The 26,159-nt window shown below is 42.8% G+C and overlaps 1 protein-coding gene across 3 annotated transcripts in view; it reads left to right on the top strand.

Annotated features, from left to right (window-relative positions):
- The window catches only part of AFF1 (AF4/FMR2 family member 1), a 116,223-nt gene that overhangs the window by 22,748 nt on the left and 67,316 nt on the right, over positions 1-26,159 (top strand). For all 3 annotated transcript variants that reach the window (XM_032997958.2, XM_032997956.2, XM_032997957.2), the window contains exons 2-3: positions 21,524-21,644; positions 22,185-23,096. In XM_032997958.2, the coding sequence (XP_032853849.2) occupies positions 21,524-21,644; positions 22,185-23,096 (1,033 nt within the window). The remainder of the gene's footprint in view (positions 1-21,523; positions 21,645-22,184; positions 23,097-26,159) is intronic.

Genomic DNA, 26,159 nt, shown 5'->3' with positions numbered 1-26,159 from the left:
GGGAAAATTACTTCTGTACTTCCCTGTTCCTTTGTACATTGATTAAATATCAGGTTAATGGTTTCTTCTTTTAAAAATTGCTTCCTTGAAAATGGGCCATCCTCCTCCCTCTCAGCATAATGATGGAAATGTACAGATGATATTGATATAAGCTATGTTTACTTGAGTGTAACAGCTTTAAAAACGATTTATATACAGTAATCTGTCAAGCAAATAATGATTTGGTTTTGTTTGTTCAATATTTTTTTCTTTCCCCTACACAAGTCCCTGAATACACAAAGATCAGAGTATGAGGGCTGAAAAACCAGTAGCAGTCACTGGGGTTAATATGGTGCATTTAAAAGGTCTTTAAGTCATGCAGTTTTCTTAGGAAGTCCTTGAACTATTCTTTCACTGCTTCCTCTTTGCTAAGTGCAAATAAGATGGAGTGCAAGTGAGGTGCAGGCACTGATTAGATACAGATCTTGGATCCTGCTTACACGCAGTGAAGTCTCGATGGAAAGTAGGAAACCGGAGGAGGGTTGCAATGGTTTGCACGAGTTCAGCCTGCCAAGGGTGTGCTGGAAGCTGAGGCGGTGGCGAGAGGCGGTGTGCCAGGGCTCAGCAGGGTGTACGTGTGGGGTGTATGTTGTGCAAGGTGTTGTTACAGCTGCTGCTCTGAATTGCATGGGTTCCTCTGGATTTTTCTACCTCGGTCTCGCTTGGGACCAAATTCTACCCTTCAGCATGTGCGCTCAGTTCCAGTTGATCTGTTCCCTCCACATCTTTTGAGAGGCTTAAACTGTCTATTATAAGTCAATGAATTACTTTGAAAGCAGGAATTTAGACCAGTTTTTGGTTTTGTAGTTTCCTTTGGTTTTAAGCTTTCAAGTCCAGTTCAGGAAAGTGTTCCTGTTAGAGCTGTGCTTGAGCTCGTGCTCCAAATGAATTCTTGACCTGGAGCTTTTACACAGAGGATAGTTTTTGCATGTGCTTGTGTGTAAGCAGGTGCTCAAAATGGGTTCCTGATTCACAGCTTGAAACTGAGGAATGGCTTCTACATGTGTGCATGACAGGGATGTGGGAGAGGAGAGGGATATTAACCTTACCATTTCCTTTGTTCTTTCTCTGTTGTGTGTATTGCTGCAAGCATCATATTTCTAAGCAGGACTGTGTTAAGGAAAAAGCGTGGAGCTAAGGCACAATATGCTGACTGGAAAGCATTCTAAGAGTTGTCCTGAGAATGGATAAAAGGAAAGTTTCAGGTGGAATAGGAAAATGCAGAAATAGTGACTCTCTGTTCTTTCCTTCTTCCCATTTTTCAAGTGACTGCCAGAAATACTTACTCATAACAAGTTTTTTGTGCAAAATATTTACTCTTTTGGGGTTACATGTTTAGTAACTGTGACATTTGAGTAAGAGGAGAAAGATACAGAATGTATTAGAAAGTGTGTGCTGAGATTTTTAGGGAGATATCCTGTGGTTTTGTGGTGTTTTTTTGTTTTTGTTTTTTTAAAAAGTTACTCCAAACTCCGATGATCAGCTTGGATTTTCTTGAAAATACCTAGCTTTCTACAGGTGACTTGGCTGGATGTTACTCAGGTTATTTGGGGTGTTAGCTGGTGTTGGAGTTGTTCATCGTGTTTGTGGATGCTTCATTAATGAATCTCTGGGACAGCGAGAGACTACAGAGAGATGAAGCAATCCAGAGGAAGCGCATCCCTGTGGTGACACGGGAAGCAGGTTGTTCAGGAGGCTTACCACGCTTGACACTAGAGGTAGCTCTAGACAGAGTCAGGGCGTGAGAGAAGATGCAGCAGCCAACACAGAAGAATTTAAAACCACCTTCAGCAGTTTGGTGCAGTGGTTACTGTAGGGCATCTGCTCGGTCCCTAGGAGAGCAAAGCACAGACCTCCTGCCTTGTGCTCAGGGCGATGAGTAAGCGTCATTGGGAGCATGTGTGGGAGGGCAAGGGCAGGGGATGAGGAACCCCAGGGAGAGGGAGAGGCGGTGCTGATTCATTCTCCTTCCAAACTGCCTGTTGCCACTGTGGCACTGAGGACAGGCACTTAAAAGAGGCTGTTGGTTGTTACCACAAAAATACTCATATGGGCTGAGGCTCTGATGGGTTTTATCAGAGAAGGTGATGTATCCCTGCTGAGCGGACAAAATGCTGTATATGCCTGGTGAAACTCCTCCCGTGTTATTCCTGCAGCATTTCAGTGTAATTTTCCAGTCTTGGTTGCAAGCTTGGCATGAAATCACCACCATTAATGTCTGGGCAGACATGACTTCCTTCAAGAGTGGTAGTTTCCCCAGACAAAAGGACAGCCAGTTCAGAACAGTCTTGGGAAGATACCAATCCCTTAGAAGGTTAAAACTGGAAACAAAATGATAGAGAGTCTGGAAGCCAATGAAATAGAAGAGGTGTAATATAATTAGGAAGTACTTTGACTAGATGTCTTTTAGCAGTTGGCCATCAGGTTTTGTTCCTTGGAGGAGGAAAGAAAAGTTGCTGTGATGTGACTCTGTGTTCTCACAGCTGACGCATATTTTTCATACAACTAAACTTGAGCTTCCTTTCTAATTTCCATTTGCAGGAGTTGCATCTAGCATCTGTTTACTCAATGTGCTTCCTGCCAAGGTCCAAGAAGGAGCATCTTCCTCATTTGTCGCAGCCTTTTTGCTTTGTTTTCAAGGGCTGAAACGTCATGTACCTGATGAAGTGGGGGCTTTTACTGGTAACCTCCAGTTCTCCCAGGCTTAAAATGAATCAGAGAGGGCAGGGACATGAGAAGGAGCAGCAGAGCTATGCTGCAGAAAAAGAAACAAGGGGGAAAAAACCCCGAAACCAAACGACAAACTGTAAAATGGTGAATGAGGGGAACCACCCACCGAAATGGCAAACAGATTTCATTGTCCAGTTTTCTTGGTGGTAAGATGTATTCACTGAGGCTGCATGAATGCTGGAAATGTCTGAAATACTTGAATTCCCAAGCCCCACATGCATACTGAGATGTAAGGGATAGGAGTGGTCACTTTTTACAGAAGGAAAACTTCCTTGACGTTTCTTTTCTGCTCTTAGAGGCATGAGCAATGATGCTGTGTTTACAGAGGAACTCATCCTGCACGTAGGTGTGTAGCCAGTGACTCTTCCCCAGTTTCACCCAAACTCCTGACAGGCAGGCAGGCAGGCAGCTCCTCCATTGCTTACTCCACGTTGGCCCATCTGTAGTTGTGCTACCCGTCCTCTCCCTCGTTTTGGGACCCTGCATGTGAGGGGCCTGTCCCTGTCCCCACAAGCACTGCCTGCCCTTCCTGGGCTGCTTTGCAGGGGCTCTGCCTGACAGGCATCTGCTCCTGAGACTCCTGTGGTTGCATTACATTTGTTGCTCAATTGTTTAACCAAGTGCTTTTAATGGAAATGTAAAACCGGATAGAAATACAAAGCCTAATGGAATAATCTCTTAATTGCAGTGCTGTAAATGACTATTCAGCACATGATTACTGTACTTGCAGAGGGGACAGTGGGGAGGAAAGAATATTGAATGAAAGACACTAAACACTTCAGCTGCTAAGAACGATGATTTATTGCCAATCTGAGCATCAGGCTAAGCAGGGCAAATAAACTGACAATGGTAAGTGCTTTTGGAGGTAGAAATTGCCTCATTCAGGGTATTCACTGTGTGGGACATGTAAATTCTACCAGGATAAATGCACAAAGAGCGATTAATTAATAGTGGTGAGATACTCATGCATGCACTGTCCTTAGGCAACCCAGAAAAAGTGTTAATCAGCACATTGCCCAATTATTGGCAGATAACTCCTGGTATGTAGTAGTTTGCCATTTCAGCTAGAAAATGCATTGTCCCTCTGTCTCCCTGTAAAAATCATGGCTTTTGCTGTGTTATGTGGTTCACAAAAAATACCACCTGTTTTCAAGCAGCAGAGGAGATGTGCTCAAAGGCACATTGACATTATAATTTTTTGCTACTGCCTTTCAAGACGTGCTAGTCCTCACGAAAGCTGTGTCCACCTTCCAGATAGCTCACCTAGGTTAGGCAGCAGCAGGTAAAAAAAAAAGATGAGCTTGATATTGAGCTGGCAGTGGATTTGGCATCCAGCTGTGCGCTCCCCAGAACAGAGCATGGTTAGCAGGGAATGTGTGCTCCAAGACCACCTGCTGCTCAGGGAGGTGAGGTGAATGTTTTGGAAGTGGCCTTGCTCTTGCCCAGCAGCACTCCCCTTTCCCACAGGTGACTGCACGGTTTCCTTGGGCTGCCTAAGGGCGAGGATGCCCGACTTCACCTGCTTGCAGAAGCCCCTCTGTCGCGCAGGTGACATTTTTGGGACATCCCACGTGCCCGTCGGACTCTCTCTGGTGCACGTAGATGCAGACCAAGCACCGTGCCTGCACCAAGCAAGCCGGAGAGATTTCCACTGTTTGCAGTGGGTCTCTGCACTGCCAAACCCACGCTGCTGTCCCGTGGGAACTGAAGCTAGCTGTTGCTTTTGATCTGAGCCAGAGTGTGATGTTCCCACTGCCTGCATGCAAGTGTTGCTAATGATGGTAAAGCCAAGCAATTTGCTGTTTCTCATCTGCCTTCTGACACTGAGGGAAAGATAGGAGCTTTTCAAATAGACATTCAGGTGATGGGAGGAGAATCAGCTTTTTCATTTGTTTGCTTTTTTTTTTTTTTAATTGAAAAGTTAGGAAGATGTTGAATAAATGCGTTCAGAATTGAAGGGGAAAGTATTTGTACCTTTTTTATTATTATTCTCTTAAAGAAGTAACTCTTTGTAGTTACTAAAAGTGATAGCTTGTGTAAAATGAACTGCATGTAAATATTTTTAAAAAGCAGGAAAAAGGAATGATAAGGTACTTCAGAGTGTATTTTGGAGCAGCATATGCTTTGCAATGTGCATTAGGCATGCGTCGGTACCTGCCTAATGCACCCTGTCATGGATTATTGCTCTTGCATAGTTTGAAGGCTTTCCAAGTCCTTTTGAATGACAATGAGGTGCTTTGTTATATAGACATCAAGCTAATGATTCGAATGCAGTTTGAAACTCCAGCAGAGAGAGGTACTTGGATGTGGAGCGTGTGCGCCTCTTAATAAAACTGAACAACAGTTACAATCCACAGGAAAATTAGCAGGCGCTTGTGTGTGTAGTTGGAAAAATTAGGAAATACTTCTGGAATAATTACAGTCTGGCAGAGACTGCAGGAAAGATTTTTAAATAGGCTTTTCAGCATATAAACAGATCTTTTCTGCAAACATTGCTAATCTCTTTCTATTCCTACTTAGTCCTTGCTGTGCAGATAAGACTTGTCCAACCTGTTACTCGGTACATGCTGTTATGTAAGTGGAAAACTCAAAAGAATGGGAAACCTTTTCATTTGGGCATAATTTGTTTGCTGCTAATTCCTATGAAAGTATGAAAGAATTTAGGTCTTTAATATTCAGTAATTTTTTCTTCATCTCAAATTAGTTATAGTACCGTCCTGTTCCTGTTCATATCATGTTAGGTCTGATTTAGTCGATTGTTTGGGAAGGATTTTACACAGAGGGTATGTTTCACAAAAAATACTACAGATTTTCTCATGTGCTCTAATTGGTTGCAGGGGGTTAAAGATTCAGAAGGCAGAATTGCACATCTCCATATTTCTGAGGCAGTTTCAAATGCTCATATCTGTAGGTTTTGCTTTTGTTATGCTTCATAGCAAATTCAACCTGACAGCATTTGATGTGTAGTTTATTCTTTAAAGAACTTCAGGTTTGCAGTCACGAGAGGAACAAATGCAAAGGCCGATGTTACGTTCCTTTTTATGCTGGGCTTTATTTGTGTTAAGCTGTAGGGCTTCAGGAGTACACATTACATCTGCATCTGGGATGGTAGCAGAGGGGAGAGAGGAGGACCCTTCTGACTGCGCAGGAAATAGTGGTGAAAGGCTCTTGGGCTCTGCAGCAGTCTCGCTGCCAGCCTGGCAAACTGTCTGACAGCATTTTGGAAAGGCTGGGTGAAATCAGGTCTTTGAAAAACATAGGGATTTATAAGAAGTGTTTAAGGGAACAGACTTGTATGCTTCACAATGGTATGGATGGCTCTGTTGCCTCGAGAGGAGAATTGAGGAAAGTTGCGATGTATGTGTGTGTATTTGTGTGTCATGTGAAGCAAGACAAAGTGATGCCGGAGCTGGTGCTCCACCCGCAGGACGTGGTGTAGGGAGGGTGCAGGGGCTCTGTGGGGAGAGCTGGTGCAGAAGTGGAGCTGCGTGTGAAATGGGGATGTGACGCGCTGTGTGGCACCCGTGGGCTGCGTGGCAGTGGGCTGAGGAGCTGCCCGGTAGCGCAGGGACAAGGTCAGCTGCTAGCGGGCTCCTACAGAAAACCAGTGACATTCACTCGGCTGGATGTACGGCAATGTTAGCTTTGTGAGAAGGAGTATTATGTGAGAAGAGATTTAAAATGCAGACATACGAAGCAGCTGCTCACTAAACATTTCAGTTTCTTTTTCACTATGTATCTTGTTAGAATTATTCTTTGGTGTAGTGGAGAACAATAATGTTTTTTTTTTTTTTTTTAATAACATTTAGGAAGCCAGTTCTATAAAAAGGCACATCCACTTGAATAATTTTAATGTAGTCTTAAAGTAGAAAATTTATTGCATTTGACTTCTTGCACCTGCAGTAGGCATTTATGTATACTCGAAGAACTGAGGTAGAAAAACAGATTGTAAGGCTTGAATCCTTGATTTAACTTGCAAAATGATTTCACATGGAAAATTAAACACTGGGTTTTTTCAGAAATGTAACAGCTGATATGATCTAGATTTTTTTTTTTTTTTGCTTTGCTGTAACCAACTTTTTTCTTAAAACCTTTTAACTGAGGTAGTTCTTTGAAAGTTTTGTCACTTTTGAGGGCCCTGGGGAAACAGTAACTGGATTGTGGGGGATTACTGGGCTTTGCTTTACTGAGTATTTCTGTGCTAGGTCAGAAATAAAATGTTTGGACAGCTGGTGTGAAGGAACACCTTCTGAGGCCTAAGCAATCACTGTTTTATTTCCTACAATCAGTAAAATGGAATTATGTGTGTGAATCAATCTTGTAATTGTGTGAAAAAATTAATTAAAATAGGTCTGGGGAATTAATATTAAAAGTAAAACCTGTTTTTCTCGATCCCTTGGTTATTTGGCTCTTTCTCAACCAGTATTAGTTTGCAACAGCCTTTTCACCTAATCTCTCGGATCTTCAATATTTGCCAGATTCTTTTGGAGCCTATTTTAAAAAAATAGAAACCTGAATTCATTTTTACGTGCCATTGTTTTGTCGATTGCTACCGCGAATGCATGGTTCTCTTGCTGCCGTTAAACCTATTACCAATAAATTGATTGTACTAACCAGCAACAGCAACAAAAAAGGTATTTCAAGGCTAAAGCAAATGGACAGGCAGGATAGGTCTTATATAGGGTTGGACATAGGTTTTACCCCATGCGTTTTCCCAAGCAAACTTGAAAGAGTTTGCCTGAGGCACTGGATTTCTGCTGCTGAGGGGAGGAATTCGGAGATTTCATGCAGCACTTTGCTGAAGAAAGCCTTCAGACTGATAGGGCAGCAGCTGATAACCACTTTGTCTGTTCAAGTATGCCTTATCAGTGTTTGAAACAGCGATATTTTGCTAGTGGTGGATGAGTTGATAAAACATCTCAGCTGTGGCCTCTCTTCACCGTGCTGGGCAGTTGTGCGCGCACACGTGTGCAGTGGAAGGCTGTCCCTGGTCCGAAAGGCTCGCTGCCTACTGCGTAGTGTAGTTACCCTGTGCCTCTGCTCTTATAACTGACTTGCAGCTGTAGCAGAAAGATCTGGCATAGAGTTAGTAGAAGTGGTGTTCCTAGCAGATCCAGCCCAGGCTTAACAAAACTTGAGTTTTGGCACTCTGCCACTGATTTTACTTCAGTCACATAACTTCCTTGAGCTGGGGTTTGTAAGCTAACACTTGAGTTAGATTTATTTATGTGTCTTGAGCTGACTTAACTGGGAGAAATGCATGATTGTTTTTGTTATGAGTGGTGTGTAGATAATCAAGAGGGAGAAACATTGTGAAAAGGAGTAACGCGGCAGGGCAGTCCGTTCCTTACTGGTGAGAGTTGCTGCAGGTGCTGTAATCCTGGTGGAGAGCAGAAGGTGTCAAGCTGGGGGTCTAATGGGAGTGCACACCTTAATTTTTCTTGTTTCCCTCATACTGTCTGAACATGGCCTTATCCAATTGAACTGCCACTGTGTTGCTCTAAGGTGGCCACATATGAGTTCATTTGTGCACTCTTAATTTGTGGCAGTTGCCAAGTGCTTTACCTCTGTTTTCATCAAGGAGAGAAAAAACAAAAAACCAAAACAAAACAAAAACAAAAAAACCCACGAAAAAAAAACCAAAACAACAACAACAACAAAAAAAACAACAAAAAAAACCAAACCAAAACAAAAAAACAACAAAACCATCTTGCTGCAAGTGCCAGGTGCTGCAGAAGCAGGGTGAGTACCACTGAAACAGTTACTTAAGCAGCAGCAGGTTCCCAGTTACTTGTACCCTGCTGCCAGGGTGCCTACCCTTGCCCTGGGGCAAGTTAGGAGTAACACAAGGTTGCTTTTTGGTGATGGAAGACTCTATGTGACCACCTTTGACTTTTTTAAATCTATAAACATGCAAAAAGGTCACTTCTTATAAGTGCATCTTGATCTTGTGTTCAGGATGGATTTGCCTGTGAAACAGCTTGTTTAAACGCTGAACTCTGGCTAAAGGAAGGTTTATCCTAACTGCAGTAAGTTTTTAACAAAAAGAGACTCTAGGTAGCACACTTAAGTAGAAGACTGGTTACTTTTTCAGAAGGATGTATACTATTATGACAGTTCTTTTGCAACCCTGGGTTACTAGGGTATGTCTGTGGTTATTCAAACACACACTTTCCCTAGTGAGATTTGATCCTAGGTCACTTCCTCTTAGAGTTACTTTGCATCTGTGTTGTATTGTAATGTTTAGTCTGGGTGTGGAGCAAGATCAGCCTTTATCAGCTCTGGAAAGTGACTGCACCTTGCTTGAATGTGTTTTTCAACCATCTTTATCTTCCTCCTTTTCTGAGGAAATCAAAATGAGAGATTTTTCTCTAATTCATTAGAGAGAATTTCACCCTTGCCCATTGGCACTTTTATTCTGGTGAGTTTCTCAACATCTGGGATTCTTCTGGAAGAACAAACCCTGGGGAAAACTGTGACTTATTCTTCCAGTCTCTTTCCTCTCTTGTTTCCGTATTATTTTCTCACATCATTTTTGCATTAGTTCTGTAGAGATGTGTGTGACACTCGGTGAGGGGTCTGTGGCAATTTTCATGTGTAGTATTTGGTAGAAGTCTAGGCTTTGATCTAGAACTGTGTCAGTTCTTATGTGAGGATCTCTTCTGGATTTAGAAAGGTAAAAATCTGTTCATCTTCATGGGTATAAGTGCTAGTAAGGTTGCTATCCTAGTGTGCATGGCACTTGGTAGGTAAAAACACACCAAAAGAATGGCTTTTTTCTGTAGTAAAGATGACTTACAGCCTTTTAGGGCTGTCTTTCCATCGGTATTGAAAATATGTCATTTGTAATTGGGGAAAGCTTGCTACTGGCATGTAGCTTTGTGAGATGTCATTGTATGTGCATTTGAAGTGTTTGATCAGAAATGACCCTCTCTGGACCCTCTTTTAAATGTAGAATTGACTGTGCCTTCTGTATAAAAGTCCTTTCTCTGCACTTGTTTTTCACAGAACTATCTTGAAAGGAAAAAAAAAAAGTAAATGAGTAAATGGAATTCTTGTGTTGATTGTCATACTATGGTCTACTGAAAAAAAAATCATATAATAATGAGCAAGTTAGAGCTTTTTTTTTTTTTTTTTAAAAAAAAAAGACAACATCGACTTGGGAAACATGCTTTTCAGGATAGGAGAAGGGAAAGGAGAAGAATGGAAGAATATAAAGTCACCCACCAGGTGTATATGCTCCTCGGTAAACTAAACAAACCTATTTGGTGATGTTTTACCTGCTTGTCCACTTAATGTCAGAATCTGGCTGTTTCTGCTCATTGCCGCGGCAATCCAGATGAATTTCTAAGCGATGTACTATATGCAAAGAGGGGTGAATTACTACAGTAAGTCTGTGCCAGGCAATTTCCAATATGTTAACAGTCATCGGGTATGTCAGTGAAAAGTTCTGTTCTGCTCGTGTGAAGAGTGTTTTGTGGCCTCGAACCAACAGTGTTTACTAATTGGTTCAACTCAGTTGCCCTCAGCTTGATTCAACAAGGCAGCTCGTGTCTGTTGGTCATTTGGTGGACCTGCTGGGGCACGTAGAGGCACTTGAGATGGTGGTGTGAATGCAGCTGCTCTAGGCTGTGTTATGCAGCGTGGCTGTTCTCGTTGGAAGATAAGCTAATAGGGAAGGGATTTTCTTCAGCACAAACCATCAGGAAGATAACATCCAAGGCTTGTCAGGATGGGGCCTGAGCTAATGCGAGATGATGCCAAGACAAATCCAGAAGAAAGAAGAATGATAGGTGAGAACTCGAATGTGATCCTGCAGTCATTGTGGTTGGTGATGGATGGTGTTTAATGAAGGCTATGCTAGCAGTTTTCTAAGAAGTCCTTTCTAAATAGCTTATGAACTTGTATGCTGAAGCAGGTTTTGGGGAGGATGGGGGGGACTTGAAGTGCTCAGAAACGGTGTGAGTGTGGGACCCCTTGAAAGAAGATAAGTAGAATGGAGTGGGATAACAATGTGAATTAGCTGCATGACCACTCTGGGGGCAGCAGGAGGAACAGAGTGGCTGGCCTTTGAAATCTGATTTTCCTGTGCTTTGACGGTAGATGTTTTCTCTCTGAGCTGAACTTTCAAGCAGACCCAAAGTTTACATTCTGGTAGAAAGGCTACACCCCATATGTTTGTTGATAGTGCCAAGGCCTTGTATTTACTTCCAGCAGGCTTTGATCTGGGAAGGCATGATGTAAGTACCTTTGAAGGGTAAATGTCTTTTCTGTTTGCGCAATCGTTTCCTCAGGCCTTTTTGCAGACGGGTCTTGGGGTGATCGTGGGGTGACTCAGAGTCCCCTCCCTGTTAGAGCAGGAGCTGCTCAGCGGGGGAATGCCATTTCTCCAAACAGACCTATTCTCTGACAAAACCTGGTTGGAACACACTGTCAGAGGGATCTGGGTGTGCATTTCTCAAAGTACCAGCTGACCTTAACTGGATTGCTCTGGGGCCTGAGAGCACACTCTGGGAGCACCTCTGGGAGGCACTTGGGTCTATGTGAAAAATATTTGCTCAGCTGTGCAACAGAGGAATATAACTGTGTTAGTGGCAGACTGAAGTCTCCCACTTTGATACAAAGAGTGAAGTTTAGAATAACTCATTCTTCACTGTTGCTTCTGCAAAGTAACCCCAGTCCTCTGGGCTTGTGTCTGTCTGCATCCTGGCCAGGCTAACTTTTTGATCCTTGCTGATGAAGTGAGAAGACGCATGGATGGGCTCTTCTTGCCCGCAAAAGCTGCTCACCTGCAAGCTCAGTTGTGTCACTGTTGGGTCACCACAACCAAGGCTGCTTGGGGTGCAGCTGCGAGGGGGCCCTTGGAGCGTGGGGAGCCACCCTACACTCAGGCCCCATCCTAGGCTGCATATCTAGAACTTCTCCATCAGTGCTGCAGCCAAGGCACCCGTACCTTTGTCTGAATCTTTCTGTGCATACTCAATTACTGAAATAGCACTTGAGTTGCAGATTCACCTACTCCAAAAGATGTATGCTCCTTCAGTGCTGGAAGGCAGTTAGACCACTTGTCTTGGGGAAATCCTGAGATGTGTGTCTGATGAATTAGGCTGCTGTATAGAGAATGCTTTGTCTCTAAGAGGTGAGGTAGTTAGGATTTTTCAGTGCATGTACCTGGTGATTTAAATTTTTCACATTTCCCCCTTTGCCTGCCACATCCAGATCAAACAAAGCCTTAAATTCATCATTGTTCTAATGCTTTGTCTGCTCTCCTTGTAATTACTCTTCACACATCCACACCTTCTTAGAAGCCCTCCTAGTATATTTGCATTTAGATGGAGAATGACAACATTTTTCCCATGTAACTTATAATTAACACCTTTTCTGACAGCATTCTATTAACATCAGTGTACATGGGGTGAGGTTGAAAGCCTGGGTTTCTTTAGAGACTTCATTTCTGCAGCATCATGAGTGGAAAGACTGCATCTTGGTTTCTTCAGGTGCTTTGACTGCAGCAACGTAGTTAAGTGCTGTTATTGAAGACAACTAAGTGAAGATTGTTATAAACTGAAGTAATTGTCACGTTTTCCCAAATTTTCTAAGTTGCTGCTGTGTGTGGCGAAGCGAGGCTTCAGCTCATCGTGAGCTCCTGATGTTTCTGTGAACAGGCTCTGGCTGTTTGCGTGCTGTATTCTGGCCTCTCAGGGGTTCACCATTTTGGGAGGGGGTCGTTTGGTTGTTGTATATTCATTGTGAGGCTTTCTTGCCTCTTGAATCAAAAGCTTTCTGCTCGTAAGGTAAATGGTGTGTTTCTGGAGACTGACGAATGGTTGACTCTGGTATGAGAGCTCCTGTCACTGGAATAGGATGTCCTGTTGCTGAAAGGAGCACTGCAGCTTGGAGCGCTCCTGACTGGAAGTATTTTTGGCTGGAGAGTGCCACACCTTGTTTGAAAGTATCCATGGCCTGTCTAGTGCAATATTGCTATAATAGCTTCCATGTACAACTAAATAGATTTTAAACATTTCGGTGGGTGAGGGAAAATCCAAGCCATAAACCTTTCATTTGTTTGCCTTTTTTAAGGAGGCAGACAAGAGGTTGTTACCATCAATTATTTGCATCTTTTTGCAAATCTTTCCCCTTTTGAGCCTTCAGTGGTTTGTAGACCATAAGCTGAGAAATACTGCTCTGAATCCTGGGGTGTTTTTTTAAGTGCACAGCCATTTGAGCATTTGGGGGGTTTGGGCACTATTTTGTGATGGGTTTGTAGTGTTTGAAGAACATCTGAGAGTTCCCAATTCCTGCCAAAGTTGCTGGGCGCTGCAGGGGCTCGGCTCTTCTCAGGAAATGTTCAGGCTTACTCCTGGGAACTGCTTGACGAAGAAAGGCCTATTGATGCTGAAAGGAAGCAAAAACCTTTTAATGGCTGAGTAATGAATATATTTTTAAACTTGGCAACAGCAATAGGAAACGAATAAGTAAGAACTTGAACGCAAATATTACTGTGAAAGAGGCAGTATGAGAAGATGCTTAATGTTACACAGGTAGAACTGACCTTTTTTTTGTGGCAAAAGCCAACTTAGCTTCTACTTAAGCAAACTGGCAGTTCCCTGCTGCCTGTTGTAACATCCCAGCCATTCTCCACTTCATTTTTTTGGTGTAACCTAGAGGGCTGTGTATTTAAAACATAGGAAGAGGTGTATTCGCCTTCATTTTTCCATATGGCTTGAAGGAAAGCTTGCAGCAGTACTGGATTTTCTTGGAACATTATTTTTGTTCACAAGTATTTGCCAGGAGGTTTCTTACAACCATCATGGAAGTACGGGTGGGCTGTGAGGCCTTGATCTCTTGCTCAGCAGTGTAATGCTGTTACCGTGCAGTCAGTAAACAGGACTGGATAGACTTGAAGGAGCTAGAGGAAGCAAAAAACTTGAAACCCAAATTCCAACTACTGTTTCTTCAGTGTGAAGATAGGTATATTTGGAAAGCATGCACCAAAGCTGGTTGATGATGATGCAGAAAATAACTGACTAACTGTACCATCTATTGGGCTTCTGCCATATGTTTTCCTTTTATCATTTGTTTCTGTTCAAACTGTGTATGTTCTGTCAAATAGTAGTTGATGTGAAACGGAACTTAAAAACATCCAGCAAGTCACAACTAGACAATGTTTCCATAAAGGAAAGGAAGCGAAGGTTGGGATGAGGCTTTTTTGATGCTGTTGGATACTAATTTTAATGTCGTCCTTTCATCTGCTTGTCTTACAGTCACTGTCAGGTAAGCTGCTTAGGTGATACAGTGTGGGAGCTGAGCACCTTGTGGTGCTTGGTAACTTTCTGTACCATGTGTTTATCCACAGTTCTTTTCAAATGAATGGGCAGATGAATAAAACTTAACGTTTAATCTTTGTGGATGTGATCCTGGCTGTATAAATTGGTGGTGGTTATTCTGTGAGAGTTATTATTTAGAGCAGCAGAGCCCGGGGCACTGTGGTGGGGCTGTTAAAGTGCATCTGTGTGACTTCTGTTTCATCTTTTTTGGGGGTGATGTGTCTTACCTTGAAATTAAACAAGGATGTGTCTCAATCTTGAGAAATGTTGATCAGCAGCTTCTCATGATAAAAAAGAGACCGTTTTAATGACAGAACAACTTCAATGAATTTGTGATTTCCTGCAGTTGTACTAAAAGGAAATGTTCTCTCTTAATGCTTTGGAGGAAGAGGTTCTGCGCGTTCTGAAGGAAGTGGGTGTCGTTGCTATGTTTGCTTTTTAGCCTTTCTCCACCCCTTTCCCTGATGCTAGAATAATTCCTTTCGGGAGTGAGCAACAGATCTTTTTACAATTAAAACTAAGCAGATTTCTGTTTTCATTTCTTTTTAATTTGGGGAACACCTAGGACAGGAGGAGAGGCAGAATTTCTTCCTGTACCAGTCTATTTTTTGAAAATGTTGTCATGGGCTGGATTGTCACATCACAGCATTTGAAACTCTGTAGTAAGGATTGTTATGTCACTGAGAGTGGCTTCAGAGCACGTTGGTATTTTCGTGGTTTTTGTTACAGACCCAAGCCTGGATGATGATGTGGGTCAGGGTGTAAGCTTTGCTAAGCTTTTTGAACCAAATCTCGTATTATTGAAGCTAGCCTTCTCCAGCATGGGCTGCTTTGAGCCTAGGTGTACTTTTACTGTTTAGTATGTAGCAAAGCATGATTTGTTTTGTTTTGTTTTGTTTTTTTGCAGGGGGGGAGGATTTGTGCCTGTGTTTATTTCTTGCGGAGCATGTTTGAAGGTGATCAAGGCTGAACTAATGTTTCAGGGCAGACATTCAGTCTCTGGACTGGATGAACATACGGGGTTTTCCTGGTGACTTGTCAAGTGTAGCCCAACTGCAGAGAGTGCAGCACGATTTCTAACTGTAAAATTTTTGAACTGTTTCCCCCCTGAAGACAGACGGGATGGGACCATGGAGTCCCCCAGCTCCCAGTCTTCTGTGTGCTTGGCATCTTGGTGCGAAGCCTGGAGGTCCAGTTTCCCAAAGCACTTCCACAAATCAGTGAGGAAGAGCTTGGCAGTGGTTTTGGTTTTGAGGTGGTGCTTTGTTTGTTTGTTTGGTTTTTTTTTGAGTTCCCATTTTAGAAGAATATGGAGAGGTTCCTGAAGAACAGGAGCTGGGGTTCACCCTGCGGCTTTGGGAATAGCGAGGCGAGGGCTCCATCCATGGGTGTGCAAGGGACAGCTTGCTGGAGCCTGGCAGGCCATGGAGACCTCCTCTTCTCTTGGCATGGGTCCACGCAGGGCCTGAGCTGACTGTGGTTCTCTGATGCTTTCTTTGGGAAACTGTGCAGTGTTGTATGTCACAGCAAAGCCCAGGTTTTCAAAAGCTTTAAAGAGCATATTGACGGAACACCCTAATGGCCAGAAATGGTGTCTTCACAGATACTGGGATTAGGATGACCACAGGCTTATATTAGAAAAGTGGACATTTCAATAGACAGCAGACTTTTCTGCTCTGAATTAGGAATGCCATTGAGTGCAATACAACTCACTTGTTTTTAAATAAAAGCCCCTCGGTATGAGATGAGGCAGCATGTACAGAAACTTGACACATGATAAAATATACAAATTAAAATGAGTTCTAGCTGTTGTCTTCAGGTAGTTTAAGGGCTTGTCTGTAACTTAGAGAAGGGAGGGCTGCTGCTCTCTCAGCTGCATGACCAAATAAGTAGCTACTCGGTGTTCATTCCCTTATCCTCCTGCTTTTAAAACTGTACTTCCTTCTGTGCACCAAAGTCCGAGGAAAACTCAGAATGAGAATTGCTTTGATCCATTTCAGAAAGGGAGGCGGAGGCTGGATGATGATCCTGAACAGCGAAAGGGAGGGGAGTGACCCCTCACCGGGCTGAACGGGCAGTCAGCCGTGCGCGGCCGGCAGCCGGGGCCACTGCTCACCATCACAGGGTGAAGACGTCTGTAGTAGCAGCAGGGCCCTCGCTGAGCAGCGCCTGGTGGTCCCGTACCCGTGGGAGCAGCACCCATGTCAGCCGGGCTGTCCCAGAGCAGGCGTGGTTGTTGTCTCCTAAACCTGCGGTTACTGGCATTCCGGCAAAAAGGCGGTAGCCCTTCCCCTCCTCCATCCCTTCTGTCCTTCTCTTCACACACTCTTTAAAAAGAATTTATTGCTGGGAAGAGAGCTTGGGGGTCAAGGAAGGTTCAGGGAAAGAAAAGCCCTTCAGAAGTATTACAGCTGCTGATTTTGCAGCAAGCGGCATATTAGAAGTTTTACATTCAGCGTTGGGATATGTATAAGAAAGATAGCTACTTCTCATTGTAAATATTACTGTTGCAAGAGACACCAGTTACAGTTGTTTGGGCTTTTCCTTTTGTTTGAATGTAAACAGAACCTCTGAGCAAAACAGCTTGATTGCTCTCAATTTGGATGCTTGCCAGCCTAGAAATAGAAGGATATCCATAATCCTCACGGATGTAGTACAGTGTTTTAGTAGAAAACAATTTGCAGGGTCATAATATGTGGCTTGGGTTTTTGGTGTTTGCTTTTTGTTTTGTGGGGTTTTTTTGTTTTGTTTAATTTTAAACTAACAGCAGCAATAACAAAAAAAAAACTAAAAAACCAACCAAACAAAAAAAAAACAACAAAACAAAATAAAACTAAACACACCTACTTGCAAGTTATGGGCTTCTCTTGCTTGAAGCTGAGATCTAGTGAGATGCTTACAGCAAGACATAATATAAAACAAGAACCCTGAGTTGGCCAGTGTTAACAGCAGATTTTATCCTGAGAGAGCAAATAAAAATAGTCCACGAGGTTTTCCCCAGTTGTTCTAACATGTCAGACTGATGTTCTGCTTGCTTCCTTTCCAGTAAATTTTTGCTTGTACATGTATGTGCACATACATGTTCTGTTTTGTTTTAATAATTAAGACTTGATATTATTGCTAAGAGAGTTTGTGGTAAAGATGATGAAATATATGAGTAGTAATACTGTGCTAATGGTTTGGTTTATGATTAACATTCATAAACTCAAACTTTTAATATTTGAGGGCTGCTGGGAGTGAGGAGGCCCTGTTTGTTTTGTTTTGGATTGTTTTTGAAAGGTGCAGAAGCTGAACCTTGTGAGCTGAGGTATAGTGTCTGAATAATGACTTCCCTTCATTTTGCCAGAGGTTTGCTGATGTGTGTCCAAGGTCAGGCCTGTTTTGTATGACTGAAGATTGCACTCTCATTGCCCAACACAAAGTCCGTTGGAACCGATAAGAATTTTTTTGCCTGTTTCAGTGGGTTTTGGCTCACCCTCCTGCTCTGTAAGTTGAAATAACCAAAGAAAACACAAAACCTCTCAGTCAGAATTTCCACTTGTTTGTTTTGCAGCAGAGTCTCACTGTGGAGTGAGTCAACCTCTTTGAGCTCTTCCAGCCAGGGAGATACACATGTTCTGATATTTGTGGGTTATCACTAATGCTTTTCAGTCTTGTTTTACTGCTGATAGTGTTGTGCTGTTTTGTATTTTCCTGCAAGAATAGTAATCTGAATAGTTTATGGCTCATGCCCTATTTACCCAGGAACTATAGAAAAAACCCCTGTTGATACCAAGTCATGTTCTATATAGGTTTATCATACAAAGGGAGAACACGGGTGAACATGTGGATCCCCACTGACTCCCTACATCAGCCATCTGGCATGTGGAAATGATACCCAGCTTGTTAGCTGAATCCATCTAAAGTATTGCATGCATTTTTTTTTTATTTAAGAAAGTTGATCTATGTTATCTCCTTGCTAATCGTATGTGAAGAAGCTGATAAGGGGAGCAAATCTGAGATTACTGTTGAAAGCTGGACAAGCAGGTGGGAGTGAAGTCATTACAAGATAGGATGCTTGACGCTAGTGGCATGTGGAGGCTGTTACTCAAAGCCCTCAGTGCTTTACAGGAAGGACCACTACTACAGTAGTGCACCTTGAAAGATCTCAAGTATTTAAATAGTATTTCATGAGCCTTACTAAATAATAATGCAGATTATAAAATGATGTGGTATGCTCTAGTAGTGATGCTTGAGTTTTTGAAAGGTAACTGAAGCTGTTAGGGAGGTTGGGAATGGGTCTGATGGACTTTTAAGTCTTGACAGCATTCCCCCAAGAGACTCGTGCTGAGCCTTGTGGCTTTTATGTCTTGCTCTATCATCTCTGAAAGAGGCAAACAATCTCTTATCTGGGAAGATAAAATGAGATTGGCTCATTTTAAAACAATTTGTTTTAAAAAGAGATAGATTGGCTGTGGCTTTTGTCCTTATGTATGGTTTAAATGAGCATTTTAATCCACTTCCATTTCTTACTGTCCTGGGCTTCAGCAGAGAGTTACGCCAGCTCAACAGCTTGTCTCTGGGAAGCCTGGACCTGAAGTGTGCTGCAACAATCTGCAAATTGCAGTAGCAAAATCTATTTTGGGGAAAGATAGCACAATATCTCTGTGTACTCCAGCCAACACCATGACTAATGTAATAAGTACTAGGGAGAAAACAAACAAAACCAAGTATGTATATTTAATGTTGCAGTTGTATTAAAAAGTATAGTGTAGGTCTGATTGCTTTGGTGTTCATGGTGTGGATCAAAATAGAAATAGTAGCAGGGTGGGCTGAGATGTCAGCAGCGTTGTGCAGACCAAAATGTACGTGTGTATCAGAAGACACAAAACAGGAGAAGGAGCTTTGCTCTTTAACGCAATTGTCACACTTGTAAAAAGTAGATCCCCTTTGTGTCTTGATTTCCCCTATGCCTCTCTGTGATTAAAAGCATGGCTGAAGAACTGACAGGATAAAACATGGCCAGGAAATACATGGTCAGGGAAACAGCTGATGCTCAAGGAGGAGGAGTTAAAACTAACTTAAAATTGTCCTTTCGTACCTTTAGCATTGCGCAGAATACTACCATTAGTCTCAAAAGCATACTTGGGGGTAGCTTCAAAAGGAAAAAGTCAGGGTCGTGGGGGAGAGCTGGAGCTGAGCACCTGGTTGCAGTAGGAGTCTTGATTAGTCTGAACACATCAGAAGAGCTCCTTGCAAGAGAGTTTTATAATGAAAGGGAAGATATTGGCTGCAGGGCAAAGAGGCTGGGAAATGGCAAGAAGGGGAGGACTGCCACCGAGGGCGGTGGTTTTATTCCTTTGCCCTCCCCACTGTGTTGGCTTGAGCGCTTGTGCAGCCACAGGGGAAATGGGCTGGGGACTGGTGGGGGAAGAGGAGCTGATTGATCCAGGTTAAATTGTGCCCATCAAACAAAAACAAACAAAAACTTTGTTCTGTAGTTGGCATCTGTGTTCCTGACACTGGGCAATGGTGTCACAGATTGGTGAAGAGGAGGTTTCAGAGGTCTCCTCCATGCTAAAAGCCAGTATCTTACCTGTTAAAATCATCTTCTGTGTTTTTTTCAGGCTTGCAGTTAAGTGAATTTTTTTGAAGTTTATGTAAAGGATATTTACGGAATTATTTTTTACTTCCTGAATGTTTGAAAAATGGTGTTTCATTCTGTAAAAGTTTTCCAGATAACTTCAACAGGTATATTCAAAAAATGCTGTCAACTTGAAATGCGTTCACATAAAATCATTTGCACACATACAATTTCAAGTAGTAAGTATAGCCAAGATTGCTTCTAGTTTGCTCCGTACTTTCTGTTAATTTTTTGTCCTCTGCAGTTAGTATTTTTCATATATGGCTGCACGAGCTTTTCTGGCACACACAGGGCAACAATTGGCCAATTTAACTGATTATAGATATGAAATTGCTCACATGCAAAATTACATCAGATGCACAGAGGAAATGCTTCTACTGTATATTGCTTGTAACAGAAGGGTCGCGTATATTTACTGAAACAGCCATCTGTGATTGTTTGTTTGCTTTTTGTTTTGTTTTTAAAATCGTTTGAATTGTTTGCAGAAGTGGGGTACAGATAGCTTACTGGAAATTTCTGGTTTGCTATGTTTGGAAACATTTCAGCACTAACAAAGTTGGAAACTATTTTAAATGTGCACAGTCTAACCCCTGAAAATGTTTTTGTGTCTTGGTGGCACGAGTACATCCTTGCTGCAGTTCCATATATGGAAAATTGTCATCAGACAGCATCATTTTCCAGAGCTCTCATTGAGTCAGGAAACTGCCTCTGCAGTAGTCAGACCTCTTGGTTAACTGTTACAGCAAAGCCAGTCCTCTACCTCTCCTTTAGGGATGATTAAATTTTCAGTAGATTGGTGTAGTATTTGAGAAAATGTCACTGGTGGAGAAGATAAGGCTCTTTCCTTCCAAACTGGGACACTTGAGAATTTGAGTGTATGGAGAAGAATACGGGAATTGTATGTGGGCAGTAGAGTGCAGTAGTATAGAAATATAAAAGGAGAGAAATACCTGCATCCACATACTATGTCTGCATGCTTTTTTTTTTTTTTCCCAAAGATCCATAAATATTAGAGTAATAGATTCCATTGTTTTACATTAGTATTTCACAGAGGAGGTGTAGTCTAAAGGATCTGTTTTTCCATGGAGTTCATCCTGCTCTGCATCTGATACAGCTTCATTGATGTTTTGCTGTGGAGCTGGTGGAATTGAGTGCATATGTATGTGGTTGAGGAGGAACAGGGGGATTCAAGCTGGTGTTTTCCAAATTTCCAAGACCTTCTCTTTAAATACATTTGTATGATTGCCTTAAATGCAACTACGTGGTTTGTCAGGTAAGCAGCTTTCAAATGCTTGTTTAAAGTACAGTGAGTTTTCAGGCCTGTTTATAAAGTAAGCAAAATTCCATGTCTGAAAGTGGCAACACCTTCAAAATAGTGGATTCCTTCTTACTCTCAGGTGGATAGTTGAGGCAGAAGTCTGGAGGACAAGAAGAATGGTGATTTTAACATCAATCATTGCAGCTGGATTTGCCAGCTCATGCACGTCTCACCCGTGTTGACTTCTCAATTTGTGTTTCACAACTAAATGGATGGATAGTTTTTCCTTTCCCACCCTTTTTGTTGTATGATACCAGGAGTAGAAATGACTGAGAAGGATTCATGCTATACCTTGCATGTTACATTACTATGTGGTACAGCAAATACTTGACAAAACTGATTTGTCAGCTATAACCATCTTGTGGATTTCAAAATTATTTTCATGTATACTGTTATCTGAAAACCATGGTTTCTGCACAGAGTAGATTTTTGTTGATAACACTGATATAAAGTGTTAACCATCCTTTCTTTCTCTCTTTCCTAAAGCTTGTACAACGAAGACAGAAACTTGCTGCGTATTCGAGAGAGAGAGAGGCGGAATCAGGAGGTTCTGCAGGAAAAAGACAAGTTTCCTGAGAAGACTCCTCTCTTTGCAGAGCCCTACAAGGTAATGCTTAGCGGGGCACTTGGTGGAGGGAGAAGAAGAAAGAGGATTGGGATGGAAGAGGAGAGCTGTGGCCTCTGTATATGGTATAACAGACTTGAGCATGATACATGCAAACAGAGCATGTTCCCATCTGCTTAACTTAAATTCATCCAGAGCGTGCGCTTAAAGCTCTGTAGATGGTGCAAGCACAGTACAGACTTCAGGTTGGGCAGATTCATTTGAGGGACTCGTGTAGCCAGGGAGTTTGAGGGAGAGTGGTCAAGAGCGGCTTGGCTGCCTGTCTGTCTGTAGCTGTGGTTGAAACAAACTGGTCTGATGTTCTTGAGGACTGTAGGCACACTTGTCATCTTGGTGTAAAAGTGACTAGATCAGTCCCAGTTGCTTTGGAGAGACTGCATACAGGATCAAGGTGAGCTTGCTTAACTTTTGTAGTGATGCGTGGTGATTAGGATCCTGGAAAGTGTCTCTTCTTGAGCTGGATCTCGTGGGGGGGGTCATCCATGCTTTTTAAATTTCCGCCTCTCTATTCTTCTGTTGCAGACTAATAAAGAAGATGAGTTGTCAAGCCGAATTCAGAACATGCTGGGCAATTATGAGGAGGTCAAGGAGCTCATCAGCAACAAATCCCATAAGAAACTCATAGGGATTCCAAAAAGTGTTGCTTCTCTGATCCCCCAAGGAAGGCCTGATCGCCCATACTTCCATAAAAAGACCAGCCATACACTACCATCTTCATTCCACCGCACAACCCGTCATCCACCCATGGGACCTACGGTTGTAGCTCCTCCCCCACCAAGCCAATCCATTCACCACCAAAAGGCACAATCAAGAACAGAACCAGCCTCAGGTTTGGATGCCAAGAGTCACAGCTTATCCAATGGTCAGAGCCAAGGTCAAGAACACAATCATGGTAGCCAGGAAAGTCACGCAGGTTTTCACCACAAGAGAAATGACAAGCATGCAGTTGGTGAAGGTCATGCTAGTGAACCACAGACCTCCCTTTTGGCGCTTTCTCCATTAAGGACAGCCTCATCTTCTTCAGTGTCACCCCTGTCACCTCTACATTCCAGCCAGCATATGAATTCCAGGTCACAGAACAACAGCAAAAGTCATAAGCCAACCTACAGTGAAACAAAACCATCTCAGGACCCAGGGACAGGATCACAGGAGAAGGAAAGTTGGGACAGCTCAGCCATTAATCTGACTGGCACCACTCAGCCTTCCTCTCAGACTTTTCCCCCACCTTTGCCATCAAAAACCAGTGCAATGCAGCAGAAACCAACTGCCTATGTCAGACCAATGGATGGCCAAGATCAGGCACCAGTTGAATCACCGGAGCTCAAACCTCTCCTGGAGGAATACCACAGAGAACCCTGTGAAGAAATCTCGGATTTGAAGGCGAACGCCAAAGCCAAACTATCCAAATTGGAAATTCCTTCTGAGCCTGCAGAGGTGAGTGCAGTTGCTGGGGGGCTCTGTTGCTGGCAGGGTAAGTTCAGGTGCGGGAGAATGGGTCATTGAAGGGCAGAGACTACCAGAAGCAGTGATGGCTGTGCACTCATTATTGTGTTTAGAAGGTGCATCTTAAGGTTGGCTTTTGTTGACCTGGGTGGGATATCTGTTTGGATAGTGAAAATGAAATGCTTGCCATGGTTCTGTGGTTTTCTTAGTGAGACCGCAGCAGGTTTTACAGTCAGAGAGACTGCTTCTGTTGCTGTGATTTTTGTTTTGCCTGTAAAGATTGTTGAAAAGGAGAAGGGGGGAAATGATGTGCTGAGAAGGCCAAGTAGTAATGCACCTGCAGTTAGTATATGCAGGGTGTTAGTGCTCAGTCTGAGTGCTGGTGGGCAGAGGCCCCAAATCCTCACTGAATATTGGGACAACTGTGACTGTCCAGCGAGTTCCGTGGTCATCTAGTAGGTTGAAGGTTTTGGGGCTTCGTGATAAGTGACTGCAAACACCACAGGGTTCTCTGAAGTAGGTTTGTAAGATCTCACTGTAGATCCTCAGGAAAGTATTAATGCGAACAGAAGACATCTTGTAGATTTCTGCAAGATGGATTTAGCCTCACTTCCTTGGGAAGCATGACACCATTCTGTCTCCCACTTCATCAGATGCCTTCTGAACAAGTTCTGAAGGTTTAAGTAAATTTAGTGCAGAGGTGGAATTCTCAGTGATAAGCAAGATCCTAAAAGTTCTGTAAAATTTTGCGTTCGGGCAAAGATGATACCCTCTTTCTCCCAGCTATGAGCAAAATGAGCACAACTCTGCTTATGTCTTTGTTCTTACCAGCAGAAGGCAGCCTGGGCAGCAAGCTCAAGCATACCTTTGTTCTAGTCACTGCACTTGTGCTTTCTCTGCCAAGGACTGAAAGGGATGTGGTGAAAGGTGTGGGATGGCAAGTTGCAGTTGTTGCAGTGAATACGTGGCAGTTGGGCCGAAGACCAAAATGTGTTGCATGTAAACCTTTGATTATTCCTGCTCGTGTGAGAACAGCTTCTCCCTAATATATATTATTTCCTTGAGGGCAAACCACTAGCTTCTTCATTTGCCTCCCATTTAAAAATTAATGTTTTGGAGCTTAGATTTCAATCTTCAGTTAGAATCTGCAGCTTCAATCTGCAGTTAGATTTCTGTCTTCAGGTGCTCTTTTGTCTTTCATTCTGCTCTTTTGGTCATTTTCACTAATTGCTCTCTTCCACACAGACATTTCAATTGGTTGCAACCAGGTTGAGTGCAGGGTATTGAAGATTAGCAGGTGCAATTCAGAACATAACACTGTTGTTCTTGTACTATGTAAGTGGCCCTCTTGCCAGAGGGAAGACAACTTTTGAAAACATGGATTTTTTTTTTTTTTTCTGTACAGTTCTCCCTGTGTTTTGAGTTGGTTAGAGATCATGTGCAGTGTGTGGTAGAGACTGGTGCAGTTGAGCTGCATTAGGTTAGTCTGCTCTAGCTTTCACTTGAGGGAAAAAGGAAAGGGCGGCGGGTAGAGTGATAGGGAAGGCTCTTCCAAAGATTTCAGAAAGCATATCTCACCTACATTTGGGCCCTGCTATGAAGTCCAGTGGCTTTTCAAGGAGCAGATGTGTTGTTCAGGAGACTTAGGCAACTTCAGGTGAAGGGGATGGCTGGACTTACAATTGCCTCTTAACCAGGTGGTTAAGAAGTGATTCTTTCTTTTATAATTACTTTGATACAGCAAGATTTCTTGTACTCCCATCTGGTTTTGCTAACCCCAAGAATTCCAATCTGATTTGCCGTGTGTGATGGAGGCAGAAGCCTTGGGTTTCTCAGATGTGTGCTGTAGGTTAATGTGGCTTGAAGTTTGCACTGGCAAAGCAGGGGGAGAGGAGGAGCAGTGTTGTACATGTGTAGTTCAGCAAATGCATGCTCTTTTTTGTTGTGCCCTTTGAAAACCATTGTTCCATCTTTGCTGAGGGACCAGCACTGATTCTGCCTGCCTTGTGGCTCAGCCTCCCACAGGCTCAAAGACACTTGGCTCCCGAGTCAATTTGGCAGTTTTACCATGCTCATCCTTCAGCACTGAGAATATCGCTACGCTCTGTGTGGGATCCCACAGTGCTGACCTAAGGCAGCTGGGTGAGGAGAGCTGTGGAGATAGTTTTCACATTGTATTTTGCCTTTGTAATAAAAAGGGAGAGTGTGGGTGCAGTCTGCTTTTCATGGAAAAGTGTGTTGATGAGCTGCAAATGGCTGTAGGCAATTTCTTGTAAAAAATAAGAGGAAACTGGCAAAAATTACATTGAGGAGAAGTTGTGAAAATATTTTAATGCTGAGAGACTTCTATTTCCTTTAAAGTAGCAAAAATTTGGCATTACACATCATACCTCAAAATAGGAAATGCACTGCAGTCTGCATTTCATTATTTGCTTGACTGGATATTTTACTCATGGAGGAGATGTAAAGCAGTGCGGGGCCTTACTTTCTGCATTACCCATTCATCATTATCCATTGCCAAAGAGATAAAGGGCATTTCTGGGTTTAAAACTCCTTCCATTATCTTTTTTTTTTTTTTTTTTTTTGAGAGGGCATGGCTATTTTTTCAGAAATGAAGCTTCTGTGTTCCAATTCTCCTGGTCCCATTTCTATTTTCATCTTATCTCTTTTCCCATCCTCATGCTTTTTATGTCATCTCGTGTATCTCTGGTTTAATATGATTTGAGATGGGGCCGTGTTAGCTACGATGCTGTATGCTGAATGAAACTTGCTTCTCACTTTCCATTGAGCACATGACTGAATCCAAATGCCCATAAAAATCCTACAGCTGCCAGAGCATGAGCAGTGTTGCCCATGCTGGTTCGGGAGTGCTATTTGATCTATGGCAGAGTAAGAATATAATAAGAAGGGAACTGAAGATAGTGAAAGAAATGGTTTTGCACAAACCAAACCCCTGGTTTTAATTATATGCTTAGTCTATTTCGAAGCTGATAGATGCAATCTTTTGTGAATATGCTGAATGATCCTCCTTTGAGGTAGGTGTCTTCAGGCTGT

Source organism: Tyto alba, unplaced genomic scaffold (assembly GCF_018691265.1).
Source record: "Tyto alba isolate M040663 unplaced genomic scaffold, T.alba_DEE_v4.0 Super-Scaffold_23, whole genome shotgun sequence".
Lineage (NCBI taxonomy): Eukaryota > Metazoa > Chordata > Aves > Strigiformes > Tytonidae > Tyto > Tyto alba.
The sequence above is the reverse complement of the archived record's forward strand: the minus strand, read 5'-3'. Positions and strand labels throughout refer to the sequence as shown.